Source organism: Salminus brasiliensis, chromosome 19 (genome assembly GCF_030463535.1).
Source record: "Salminus brasiliensis chromosome 19, fSalBra1.hap2, whole genome shotgun sequence".
Classification (NCBI taxonomy): domain Eukaryota; kingdom Metazoa; phylum Chordata; class Actinopteri; order Characiformes; family Bryconidae; genus Salminus; species Salminus brasiliensis.
Genome location: NC_132896.1, coordinates 15,931,183 through 15,945,118, shown reverse-complemented (window position 1 = coordinate 15,945,118; position 13,936 = coordinate 15,931,183). Strand labels below are relative to the sequence as shown.

At 40.4% G+C, this 13,936-nt stretch overlaps 1 protein-coding gene across 1 annotated transcript; it reads right to left on the bottom strand.

Annotated features, from left to right (window-relative positions):
- Positions 1–571: 571 nt before the first annotated feature.
- Positions 572–13,335, bottom strand: tmtops3a (teleost multiple tissue opsin 3a). The gene is made up of 4 exons (XM_072663146.1): positions 12,870–13,335; positions 7,445–7,773; positions 3,605–3,838; positions 572–1,574 (listed from the first exon to the last, which is right to left on the bottom strand). Exons 1-4 carry the CDS (start codon positions 13,318–13,320, stop codon positions 1,359–1,361), a joined length of 1,230 nt encoding a protein of 409 aa, XP_072519247.1. The 5' UTR covers positions 13,321–13,335; the 3' UTR covers positions 572–1,358.
- Between the last annotated feature and the right edge of the window lie 601 nt (positions 13,336–13,936).

Genomic DNA, 13,936 nt, shown 5'->3' with positions numbered 1-13,936 from the left:
CCCCAAATTGTTTGATAAAAAATAAGGTGAATACAAATTGCAAAGGTTTTAGGCACCTGTGACAATTGGGATTAAAAAGCTCCTCATCTGCACAGCAAGTGTTTAAAAGCTCAGTGAAACCAGAATATAAGAACAATAAAAATGAGAACGTTGTGGTTTATATTTGTCATGTGTTCATTAAAACATTTCTATAGCTCTCCTCTTTGGAGTCTTGTATTATTTGTGGTTACCATCCAACACCTGGTTTGGCAAATTCAGAGCTTAATGATGTTAAATCAGGTGATCTGGTTAAGCAAATCCACGTTGTGCTGGCCGGAGTCGTCCAGGAGAAACCTGGAACCAAGCTTTGTTCTACAGACCAGTTCTTAACCACTTTTCTCAAAATGATAAATTCTTGTTCCATTTTACTGTACTTTTGTTTGCTTGTCTCTGTTCTAATGTGATCTGATGTTTTAGCAAGCAAAACACTTTTATTGATGAGATAAATGGTTTTTAATGATATGCACAGGTGCCTAAAATATCTGTACAGTACTATATATATTACAAGCAATATTTTTAAGCACCCCCCTCCCCCACTTTGATCCATATTTGTTCTTAATACTTTATAATAAAAAATATATAAGAAAAAAAACAGCATTTGCAGCGATTTAGACTGTGTATGGTATATCTGTACAGTACTATATATATTACAAGCAATATTTTTAAGCACACCTCCCCCACTTTGATCCATATTTGTTCTTAATACTTTATAATAAAAAATATATAAGAAAAAAAACAGCATTTGCAGCGATTTAGACTGTGTATGGTATTCTACTGTATTCAGTGTGCTGAACTCTAGCTCCACAGCATATTGCACTCATGAGCAGTGAAGTAGAGAAAAGAACCACTTTAATGGCCAACTAGTAAAGTTATCTCGCCTAATAAGCTGTTCTGTGTAGCTACTGAGTCCAAGCTTCATAGACGCATCCATGTGGAAGCTCATTATGAAGTTTTACATAATGATGTTGCTGCGTTCTGCACTTTCTTGAGTGGGTGGATGCCATAATTAAACTGAACATCTTGTGAGTCATCAATAGGACACCATGCTACTCGTGTTCCTAATTCTCTCCATTGATCAAAACACAGCACTTTTTTTGTGAACTGCTTCACTGAGAAAGAAAAAACTAAACAAAACAGAGATCATGTGATCTGCCCATCATCCTTCAAGACCTGACATAATTCTACCATTCTGCCTCTGGTTAGTGAGCGAGGTCATACGAGGTCAACACTCTTTGCCCGTCATGGATGGATGTCCCATTGTAGGGGGGTGTATGAGGAGTACCGGATTATTTGAGATGAGTACAGTGTCATTCTGTACATCAGGGTGTGTAGTGAACCACGAGGGACAGAGTGCGACACTCTCTCTCTGGAGACAGCTTACTGTGGCCCCTGAGGCTGAGTGGCCATGCAGACCCAGCACAGGGCCTGCACAGGCTGGATATGGGCACTTCCTCCTTGCTGATGTGCTGGGGGTTTAGGGTTTGGATAGATGGCTCTGCTCCACATCTCACAAAGGCTATAAAGCACCTGTAGAACTGACATACACACACACACACATTGGTTGGTTAATGATTAAAATAGCAAGTGGTACGTATATGCTAATCTATTAACTCTCATCGCCCAGGAAGACTTTTTTAGTAGAGTAAATGTCATGGCAATGCCTGCACTGTCAGACATTAGATAAATTGTACATTTCAACAAGTCAGATGTCATGTGTATGCAGTGTGCTGAAACGCTGGCCAGCATTTTTAGCAGATTTAGTATTCTCAGTGTATTGAAATGGGCCATCATTGTTGGTGCTACGCATGCCAATACTAACATTTTCTCAATGGCTGTCGTCTTGGACTATTAATAGAAAACAATTTCAAGGGTTTCATCACCTAGTGATCATGTGGGTAAACACAGTTTGTGAACAAGCATTATTCAAGCAAATAATCACTGAAAATAAATCAACGTTGGTGGGCAAAGTGTCATCCCAGAACATGCTACTTATCTGACAATTTGGAAACAGGAGCATTGGCTTAGGAAAGGATCAGCATTTAGGGCAAGTAACATGAGCCCATCCGGTTTGGTGTCACCAATTCAGGCCTGTGATGGCAGTGGGAAAGTTGTCCTGGTACACATTAGTCTTATCTAATCTTAGAAAAATAAATTAAGAATCCACCAATCAGAAATATCCAGCCAACAGCATCCTGTTGACAGTGTTTTGTGACCACAGATGAAAGATTAGAGGATGACCAACATAAACTATGCAGAAACAGACAAGCTTCTGTCTCTGACTTTACATCTACAAGGTGGATCGACTAGGTAGGCGTGTCTAGTAGAGTGGACAATGAGTGGAGACGATGTTTAAAAACTCCAGCAGCACTGCTGTGTCTGATCCACTCGTACCAGCACACTAACACACACTAACACGCCTCCACCATGTCTGTGACACTACAGGGCTGAGAATGACCCACCACCCAAATAATGTATGACCTACTCTGTGGTTGTCTTGTGGGGGTCTGAGCATTTAGAAACAGGGTGAAAGGTGGCTAACAAAGTATGCAGAGAAACATAAGGACCACAGCCTCTAATTATAGAAAGCTACAAAGTGCTGCTATATGGTCAGTGGAGCTGGTATAATGGGCCAAATTTAGTCCAAACCAGGAATGGTCATAATATTGTGATATAGTAATATATTAATATTAAATACCTGATAAAGATAACCATACTTTAGTTTCAGAATAGCTTCTTAGAGTTCTGCGTAGTAAGATAAGATTGGTCACAAGCATCATTGGTTGGCTAATAATTAGTTATGCGACCCCCTATTTAAAAAAAACAGCATCAATCCCATCAGCTAATTATGAGAGATCTTGAGATCCTGTGCTTTTTAGCCCACTCTTCCACTGACTGGGTGCACATTTCAGGTAGACTTTATGTGAGCACCTATTTCAGCATTTCACCCACTGTTTCAGACTGACAATTGAGAAGAGATGTGGCTGGCCGAAGTGTCCCAGTGTTCCATCATGAGGCACTTGGGATTTGGACCTATGCACCCTACAGCTGTCGTCCTGGAATAGGGGAGTGCCAGTGCAGTGTTCTGCTCGGGCATGAAAAACAAAGGGGTTGGAAAAATGAGCTAAAATGGACAAATTCTCTCAAGAGATGTAATGTAATGTTTACCTGCATCTAAAAGACAAGGGGGTGATGTTTGAATTAGATTAGGCTGGATCCATGGGCTAGATTCAGTCTGCATGCAAGATGTAAGTAGTTGTTTGATCACCCTGATGTACAGGTTTGTTAGAGTTGTGTTGTGTTGATAGATCTGAAATAAGATGATAATGCTTGCTGAGTTTTGGATGCTCTACATAATGTGTTGTTCCTTGGCCTGAATGCACAGTTCTAGGAACTAAACATTTAAATATACTTGTGTATATACACATATACCCCTAACTCTGGTAATGAAGGTCTTTAGAGGTATTTAAAAATAAGAGCCAGGAGTGTATGATCTGAATGCTACAGTGTGAAAGATCTCCAGGACCAGATTGGCCACCAATGCAGGTGAAATTCATTCACCACTTGCCTGGTTGTTGAAGAGCACGTATATGACAGGGTTGATCACTGTGCTGCTCTTGGCCAACACAGAGGGCACCACACTGGCTACAGGCGTGACCAGTCCCTGTCTGCCGAAGGTGGCCATCAGGGAAACCACGCCATAGGGCATCCAGCACAGCAGGTAGCAGGACACCATTGTGAGGACCATCAGCAGAATGTGGTTTTCCCGTCTTTGCGCTGACAACAAATTGATCTTAGTCACCTGTGCAGGAACAGGAATACATTTATAGGTCATAATGGCTTGATTCAATTATGATTTCTTAAAAAAAGACTCCAGTTTTTCCAGTCCAGTTGAAATAAGTTTGATTATTTTGACACTATTCAGATTTATTTGAATGAAGAGGCAAATAAAATAATACAGTAGTGGAACATTACAACATTACAACGGACAAAACAACAATACACAAAGGTTTTTATTTTTACTGTAAGATGAACATGTTATTTTGGCCCAAAAAATATTATTATATTATTATAATATATTACAACAATTTAAGCAAGAATAGTGGACGAAAGGAAAAGAGTACCATGCAAAAGTTTGAACACTCCTTGGTAACTTATACCAAAGTACCAGACCTTTATTAGCTTGTTCTAGGGATATGACTTGTTTTTCAAACTTCATAAATACTCTTAACACAATTCCTTAAAACAATCAACAGCCACATGTCTCAACAATCAGCAGCCATGGGCTTCTCCAAGCAGCTGTGTAGCACTTTAAGAAATTAAAATATTGAATGTCCACTAAGCAGAAGGAGACTATAAGAAATCTTATAAGAAAAAGAGTGTTTTCGAGTTGCGGTTTCCTCCGTTTGTAATGTCATTAAGAAATGGCCGTTAACAGGAACAGGGAAGGTCATGTTTAGGTCTGAAAGACCAAAAAAGTTTCTAGAACTGCTCAAACATTGCAAAAGACCTTCATTTTGGACACTTTGGACCGATTAAGTTAAAATAGAAATTTGTGATGTATGTAATAAAAAGAAAATAAATTTGTGGCTGCAAAGGGAAAAAGGTAAGGTTAGAAAAAATAGGGGTGGATCGATCCACATTGCACATCGTTTGTAAAAAAGGCGGCACAGGAATTACACAGAACTAGAAGGTTTTCGCAAGGAAGAATGGGCAAACATCCACCAAACAAGAACCAAAAGACTCCATAAAATGTGTTTACAAGCTGTGAGAGTTGACAAAGAGGGTCTTATTATCAAGTTCTGATCATGCAGGGTGCCAAAACATTTGCCTCAAGCTCTTTTCTCTTTTTATTTTGGTTTACTGTAATCTTCATCATATCTTCCTTAGAAATATCAAAAATATGTTTCTTTTCATCTTTAAACCATTTAGGAAGTCAGGTCACCTAATCGCTTAGTTCTTCACACTAATAAAAGACGTTTTAAAAAAGGGTTCTCCAGTCTTGCAGATTTCTAACCTATACAGTGCTGAGGAAGGCAGAGGAAGGCCGAGGAAGGAAGACTTAGTTACTGGCAAAGCCTTTAGCATTTCTGTCCACAGATCTGATGTCACACTAAATCTGCCATCTCCCTCTGGAGCAGGCAGATTACACCTTTTGCTTGACAGGTCAGCAGGTGTGAAGGTGGAATTAGAAAGCCAGTGGTTTTTACAGCACATGTCAGTGTTGTGACTGCCCTCCCCTTGTATTTATTTCCTGATGTTGAGCCGTTCTTGCACTTCCTGACTTTAGGTCACACACTTCCCGATTTCTATTTTAGCCAGTGTGCCACAGACTGTGAGCTTCCAATCAGCTGTAATGAGAGCTGGTCCTGGTTCAGTCATCACTCTCCCCTTCTTACATGCTCCATTATCGCATGTCTTGATGCCTGAAATCACGCTGAATGAGGGCTCTCTGATCCATGTAATGACTGTGCCTATAGAGAAACCTCTGGCCAAAAGGAGGCTTTTAAGATTTTGACACCTTGGAACCACTTGATTGCAGCGCTTGAAAAGCAGGGACCCTTTCACAGGAACGTGCTGGGCTTTCTCACAGGCATGCTTTCTGTCTGCTGTTTCTTTATCTATGTGAGTCCGATCTTTTCTCATAACTTTTCCTTCTGCTACTCAACCAAGTTTAACCAGGTTTCTAAATGACAGCGAAATGAAGCAAAGCAAAAAAAAACACTGGTTTCCTTGCCTTTATGAAAGTAATTACTTTCTCAGATGTGTCACCGCACTGACTGGCTCAGTTCTGTCCCCCTGTAAATCACCCTGCAGCTTGCAGCGGTAGCCTGTGTTCTGTGTTTCCAAGAAAAGCCCCAGGGCCGAGGTCAGCGACCCACTAGTACTGACAATGGATGAGGCTCTCCGCATTAATCGGGAACACAGCGCGGCTCTGGTGGCCACGCACAGCGAATCCGGGGGGACATAAATATGTTATATAATGCCTCGTTACCCATAGTAACAGGTCAGTCCTCACTTTCTAAAAATACCACCACTGGGTGATTCATTCATAGAATAACCCCAGAGCCGTGAGCCTCGCCGGCTCGCCATCGATCTGGGAGCCTAATTACATATTTCTTCAGTTAAGTTTTTTGTTTATGTAAGGCCCCTAAGGCAGAGATGATTCACAGAACTCCGAGGGTTGGTGGACCTTGAACACCCACTATCCTCTCAGTGCTTTCTTCCTAAGTCCTATAGGTGGGGAATCAGCAGTCAACTAGTCCATATATTTTAAATAGGACCTGCAGTGCTCTTTTTATAGCTAGGAAAACACATAGATAGAATACTAATTGGCACTCTACTGGAACACCTGGGTGCAGGTTCTCTGGGTTAGGACCACTCACTTGCACACAGGGAAAAGTGACACAAATGGGGAGAGAGAGAGAGAATAGAACGCACCTTAAGTCAAAGAGGCATGTATGCTAGAAGAGAAAGTCTCTCACTAGAGAGAGGCTCCATCTCTGAATAAAGCTGGTACAGTGGAACTCCATTGCATACATGCCTATACATATGATGTCTCATGGCTTAGTGTTTAAAGTAAAGGCTGTTGCTGTTGATCTTTTTTCACATATCAGATCAATATTCTTTCATAGTCATCACAGTCACTGCACATCTTCAGGCAATAATCTACTCTTATCCAAATGATACACCTGAAATAAAACATCAGGCTTTTTAGAAGTTTCATTTTAGAAGTAAACAGTACTGGGGTATTTCACACCAACTCAACAGGTAGTTTTAACCCCTTAACGCATAAAGCTTTTTTTTTACACACTTCTGTAATTACTCCATTATTAAGTAACTACAGTACCTACCATTCTCTAATGACAGAAGTTTGTAATCACACTTCCGGCCACCTGGCGGACCAGAGGTATTTTAAGGGGTTAAAGTGGTTTGTACTATTAGGGGCTAATCTTTTACAAAAATAACAATTGTGATCAATTTTAACAATTAAAAACAAATATTGTCATATTTTCATTTTAATTCATTTGTATTGTGCCTTTAACAGTTGATATTGCCTTTTTTGTTAAATAGTTTTAGCAAAATGTAGGTTTGTATGTGGTATTCCTACAAAATCTACAAATTGTTCATTTCCTAACAACAGTACCTGCTGGCTGAGCGGATCTTCATATTTCACTTTATTTTCAGTGATCAGTTTCTACACTGAGACACAACTGATTTCTTTTGTTTGGTATCAACTTTTTTTACTGAATGTTGGAGTATTTACAATATTTTGTCTCGTGCACTTTTCTTGCCTGTACACTTCAGGCAACTCTGAATAACCTTTTACTGTGTGTTAACAAGCACTGCAATCAAAAATCACTACATATCAAACCTGAGCTATGAACCCTTCCCCACTTTCACTTACCCCTTTAATGATGAGCAGGATCTTGCCATAGCAGTACACCATGAGGAGCAGCGGCAGGAGGAGGCAGAAGATGAACAGGCACACCACGTATGAGACGTTGCTGGTGGACCTCTGGTGCCACTGCACGGAGCAGGTGGTCCCTGGACCTTCAGGTCCATAGCTGCTCCAGCCTAAGAATGGAGGCAGTGTCCACACTAGCGAGTAGAGCCAGGAACCTGCCACACTGCACCAAGCTTTGCGAAAATTCGAGGTGTCGGGCTGGGTGGCTTGCAGCACGGCCACATAGCGTTCGTATGACAGGACAGAAAGCGAGACTAGGGATACAATCCCTGAGGAGCAGAGGAAAGTAGTTCAAATTAAATAAACAAAAAATGCAAAAAAGCTAAATATTGTGTAAATATGGCCGTCACTCTATCGGGGCCATACCAAGCCAGAGCTAATACCAAGCCAAAAATACAGTATTTGCTTAGATGCTCATACACATATCGTATAACCTTTAGCCTTTTTCATTGAAAATATTTTTTGTATTTTAGCATTTTGAAATTTTTTAATCCATATTTTAGTATTTTGTTTAGTACATCAATATATTCAGTATTTTAACATTTTTATTTAGTATTACAAAATTTTGGAATCCATATTTCAGTACTTCGTTTAGTATTTCAATATATTCAGTTTTTCAACATTTTATTTAGCATTTCAAAATCAGTATTTTAATATTTTACATATTTAATTTTTTTAGTATTTCAGTATTTTATTAAAATCCTAACACATAAACCATTATCTTAAAAAAAATCTGAATCATCAGTGTGGCCTCTGCACAAATGTTCACTTTTGTAATAATGTAATAATTTTTCTTAGGCATTGATGAGCAAGACTGAGAAAAGTAACCAACTGTAATTAAGAACTGTCATCAAAGATCTTTACAAATTCTGACTGTTACGGTGTGTGGAGCTTGGAGGCGGAGGCGGCCATTAGTGCAGGAATTTAATAAAAATGTAACTAAATCAAACAGAACCCAAAGACATACAAACTGGGGAATAAACCAAAATACTGAAACTAACAAAGGAAACGGACAGAAACAGAACCAACAGACCAAACAAACATACCGAGTACTAGGACTAACAAATAAAGCAAACAGAAACTGAACAAACAGGCCGAGCCAGCATACCGCAAATCGCCACGAAAACAAATATATGTGAACATGCACAAGACCAGACAAGGGAAGGCTGAAACAAAGGGATACTTGTAAAAAGTAAAGGTGCACGTATTTGTCACTGTACAGTGTACTTACAAAACTGCTAATTACACAATGATCAAATGCTACACTACCGCTCAAAAGTTTGGGATCACAGTGAAATTTTCTTGTTTTCAATGGAAACACACTTAATATTATGAAATAAAGCAAATAACCAGGACATGTAGACATTGTCAGAGTAAGAAATATTGATTTTAATGACAAAGATGACTGTGTACTTCAAATTTTGCAGAATTCCGTCTGACTCCTTATTTCTTAAATATTGCCGACACAATTTGGAGGTGTGTTTGGGGTCATTATCCTGTTGTAGGATATAACTGGCCCCAATCAAGCGCTGTCCACAGGGTATGGCATGGCGTTGCAAAATCTTGGGGTAGCCTTCTTTCTTTAAGATCCCTTCAACTCTGTATAAATCTCCTGTTTTACCACCTCCAAAGCACCCCCAGACCACCATGCTGCCACCATGCTTGACAGATGGCATTAAGCATTGGTCATGCATCTTTTCATTAGTCCAGCGCCTCACAAATGTTCTTCTGTTTGATCCAAAGACTTCACACTTGGACTCATCTGTCCAATGTCTTTTCCCTTTGGCCCATCGCAGTCTTTTCTTTTTATTGGCCAGTGTAAGGTATGGCTCTTTCTTGGCAATTCTGCCATGAAGTCCAGCAATCCCGAAGTCGCCTCTTGAGCATTGATTCTGACACTGGTGTTTGACGGGTTCCATTGGTTCCAGTTTGTGAGAATTGCTGACAATAGGACTGTATGCAAAATAAGCCTCTATACAAAAATAGGCTTTAATACAAACTTTTTATTCTTTAAAAAACATCTGATACGCTTAAATTAATTGTGAAATGGACAATATTGTTTTTGAATTGCATGAAAATGTAAAAGAGGGAAATTTGCAAGTGATCCTAAACTTTTGAGCGGTAGTGTATGTGGAGCTAGCAACCTTTAGAAACACATTAGAACCATGAGAACAGATTTGTGGTATAGACATGGTACATCGTGACCTTCGCAAAAGTTTTCTTCTTTTCAGTCAAACTCCAAACATCTATAGGCTTCAATGGAACTGCACAGCCTTAAGAGACATACTGAGGCCTAATAACATTTCATTACTGTAATGCGTTTGGCTTGGCCCGAACCCTATCGAGACCTTTGCGACATTTCAGCAGTCTGGGTTGGACTGAAAGAGACTAGTGTGTAGTGTGTACTCCTGCATTTCCTGTAAAAATCGAGTCAAGGCGAGAAAGTAGAGAGACAGGGCGGTCCCACCAGAGCAATTATGGAGCCCTAAATTAATTATATAATCAAATGTCAGAACTTAATGGGGACTTGAAGGACATTTCTTAAATGAGGTCTACAAACAGCTTGGGGTTAATTTGGATAATGTAGGTAAACTTTTTGTAAACAGTGACCAAACCATACCTAAAGTACTTCACTAGAATCCCTAGTGTTCAGCAACATCAAGCTTTTATATCCTGATAAAAATTATGTTGACTATGTTAATCAGTTTAATTATCCACTCCTCTTTATCTGCTTCTTCCTGGTCAGGATAGGTCCAAAGTCTACCTGGAATCAGTGAGCGCAAGGCAAGAATATCCCCCTGAACAGGGTGCCAGTCATGAGTTTAATTATATAAATACATATTTATATGGTATAAATCTATATATTTATAAATATACATACAGTCTGTGAAAAGGTTTGGACACCTCATGAAATGATATAATGTTTCATATATTTAAACATAATATAACTAAACACACAATGTGTTTAGAATCATTTGGAATAAGTAATTAGGGCACCCTATTCCCTAACAGCTGGTATTTCTCCCTTGGCTGACATAAATTCAGTTAGACATTTCCTATAATGATCTACCAGTCTCTGACATCAACAGGGAGAAAGTTTTTTCCCACTCCTCCATGCAGAATTCTTTCAGCTGTGTGACACTTCAGCTTTAGTTTTTAGACATATTTTCCGCCCTCTGATACAATAAAGGTTCCTCTAGTATAAGACGCTTAGTGATTCAGGCTGCAGCCAATGAGAAAGCTATGAGAAAAAGTAATAAAATGCATACTTAAGGATAAGCTGCCAAATTCCCTTAAATCGAGAACCTCAAAGCACTCACTTCACAAATTTAGGTTAGCTGTCAGTTCATAGGATTGAGTCGTTCAATTACGCCTACCTTCAGCACCCTCTTTAGTGTATACAGTAAATGATGTCTGTGTTTTCCTTAGCACATACTGCCCCCCCAACCACAAACCTGAGAGGTGCAACATATTCAACTCCACCTTTGCTTAGTGTCTCAAGACAACAGGATTGCACTGATTCTCCTGAGATTTGTTGTTATACTGAGGATACCAATAATGCCCTGTCTTTGTCTAACTGTCTGGTGTGTGCGCTCTTATGACAAAGAGTGCCAGCCGTCTGTAAAGAACTGACTGTAAATGTGAGATGGACTTCCTTTTTTAAATCTGTCGATGGATTTAAAGAATGATTCATTTAGGCCGCATTGTAACTTACTGTGGAGTTTCCTCACAGACAGACACAAAACACCATGTTGAGGCAACATAATAATAATAAAAGTTCAACTCAATACTTTGTAACATAACCTTTGTTGGCAATGACAGAGGTCAAATGTTTCCTGTAAGTCTTCACCAGGTTTGCACACACTATAGCTGGTATTTTGGCCAATTCATCCATGCAGATCTCCTCTAGAGCAGTGATGTTTTGGGGCAGTCGTTGGGCAACACAGCCCAACCACTCCTTCATTGCCCGGTGTGTTTGGGATCATTGTCATGCTGTAAGACCCAGCCACCTTCCATCTTCAATGGAGCCATACCGCAAGAAAACCTGTTACAGCAGTACTGAGTATTTGAGTGTGTTCATTGTAAAAATCGAAACCCTATCAGTAAATAAATGTGTAGGGTGGGAACTACTTTAAGACTCAGCAGCCTCAAGTTTCTTTTAGTTCACATCACAGAAGAACACACCACACAGGTGGCCACAAAGGCACAGCAGCGCCTCTTCCATTCGGAGACATTTTCTTCCTCCAGGACATCAAGCCTCAATCAGCACTACTATTGAACTCTATGGACAAAGCACACACACCTTCACCCACATACACTCGCTTGCAGCTCAGTCACACTGCACACCAAAAACTCTCCCACTCCAATATAAGTGTCTACAGGTATGTAGTAATGTATAACATCTGTATATTCAAAACTTATTTTAATAGCTTGTATATTTGATCAGTGCTATAGTATGGATAGTGCATGCTAATGTGTATATCACTGTCCAATGAAAAACCAATGAAAAATGTCTCTCCAGTATGGTGACTTTGGTACAGGAGGAGGTAAAAATGTCCTTAACTCTGAATGGAAGTCAAGGAAAATAAGAGCTTAATCCAGGTCATTTAGAGCATTTCTATTGGTCCATTCATCTGGAATTATTTACACAGGGTACAGAGCAGCTATGGGGTTCAAATGATGGAGAAAATTAAAAACAGACAAAGATGGAGATGAACAGCAGCGACGCATTTTATTAATGTATTTTATTAATATTAAAATTTTGTATGTGTTTATTTTTTTTCTTTTTCTTCTCTTTTTTATGCTCAAAATGCTTTTTTAAAATGGTTTTAAAATTACCATGGTATAAATTAGCAATGTATCAGAAAGAAAATCTGAGGTAACACCCCTCACTATCACCTAGTCCATGAAAATTCGCACACAATAAGATAAGATGCTCCAAGATGGTGAGTAAAACAAGTACAACTATATGGAAATGTAGGGTTGCCAGATATGTCCAGAGCCAGTGGGAAAAATGCTTGAGTTTAACCAACAAGCTCGTACTGACCTATTAAAACACTTCTACGCAAACCTGGCAACCCACTTTAATACAGCTAGCTGACTCAGTTTTACTCATTTGGACGCATTTCAACACGACAAACCGGTTTAAACTAACGAATTCATTTCTACATTTATTATTTTTAAATAATTCGCTTTTTCTAAGTCAGAGAAGATGTTTTAATCGTGAGATAAACACGTGCAGAAACTTTTTCAATTAAGTTGTGTTTTTTCTCTCAGGCTTAGCTCCGGCTCGGCTAACGGCAGTAGCAGTAGCAGCACACGTAGCGCGCTGTAAGGGCAGCTTACAGTACAAAACCCGGCTTACCGAACAGCGAGTTGGCGAAGCCGTACCACTCGCAGCCGTGCTGTCCCAGCAGCCACCTCCCGTACAGACTGGAGGCGAAGCTGAAGGGAGTCCCGAACACACACACCAGCATGTCGCTCGCGCTGATGTTGAGCAGCACCACGTTGATGGGCGTCCACAGCGAGCGGAACCTGGCGAACACCAGCAGCACCAGCAGGTTGTTGAAGCATCCGAAGAAGAGGATGAAGCCGAGGCACACCGCCACCACCGTGTGACCCGTCCTGCTCAGGCCGGAGGAGCCCGGGGGCGCCAGGGGGTCTCCGACACTGCCGTTCGCGCCGTGAGGGAACGCTGAGCTGCTGCTGTTCCCGCTCCAACTGTGGGCGACCATAGCCACACCGACGCAGTCAGGAGTGTGAGTGTGTGGGGCACACACTGGATTTCCCTGCTGAGGAGGACCGTTAGGACTCATATGCTGCTCTCCCCGTTGGCACACACACACACACACCTTTTTACGTCTTGCTTTTTTTAATCTGTGTGGATCAGGAACAGAGACACAGACAGGGTCTTTCGATTTAACCCCCCCCCCGACAGCAGGGTTTTTATTAGTGGAATTAGTGAGCCTCCATGGCAAAGACACACGCCCCCTTCCAACCCATCCCTTGCCCTTCAAGGTGAGCCTACTTACTGTGCTTGGAGTGGAAGTGTGGATTTAGGTGACCAGGAGTCATCAGAACACAGCTAGTTCAATTCTAGATTTAGACACTCTGTGCTCAATACTGAAATAATACTACAGTAAAAAAAAAAAAAGACCGAGTGATAATGCAGTTGTATGCAAATTCATGCTTTTCAGATGTCCAAACTTTTGCTGACTAGAAACCCATTGTCTTTATAAAAGCAGTGATGGAACAGACTGTGTTACTGCTCTCTCTACTGCCTATACAGACTAGCTATAGGTATTTTCGAAATTAATAGTGAAATACTAAATGCACTACAGTATATAGACAGCATCCCACGTCTGGATAGCTGTTATAATGACTAGAAAAAAGGCAGTTAAGAAAGGAAGACATATGGACCATTACAACTAC

Bases quoted from the DNA above. Each gene is read 5' to 3' on its own strand.
- tmtops3a (XM_072663146.1), bottom strand. From the start codon at position 13,320: ATGAGTCCTAACGGTCCTCCTCAGCAGGGAAATCCAGTGTGTGCCCCA. The intron at 7,774-12,869 runs GTAAGCCGGGTT...TCTGCTCCTCAG, and splicing joins CTTCGCCAACTCGCTGTTCG to GGATTGTATCCCTAGTCTCG. The intron at 1,575-3,604 runs GCAAGTGGTGAA...TGTGTATGTCAG, and splicing joins ACGTGCTCTTCAACAACCAG to TTCTACAGGTGCTTTATAGC.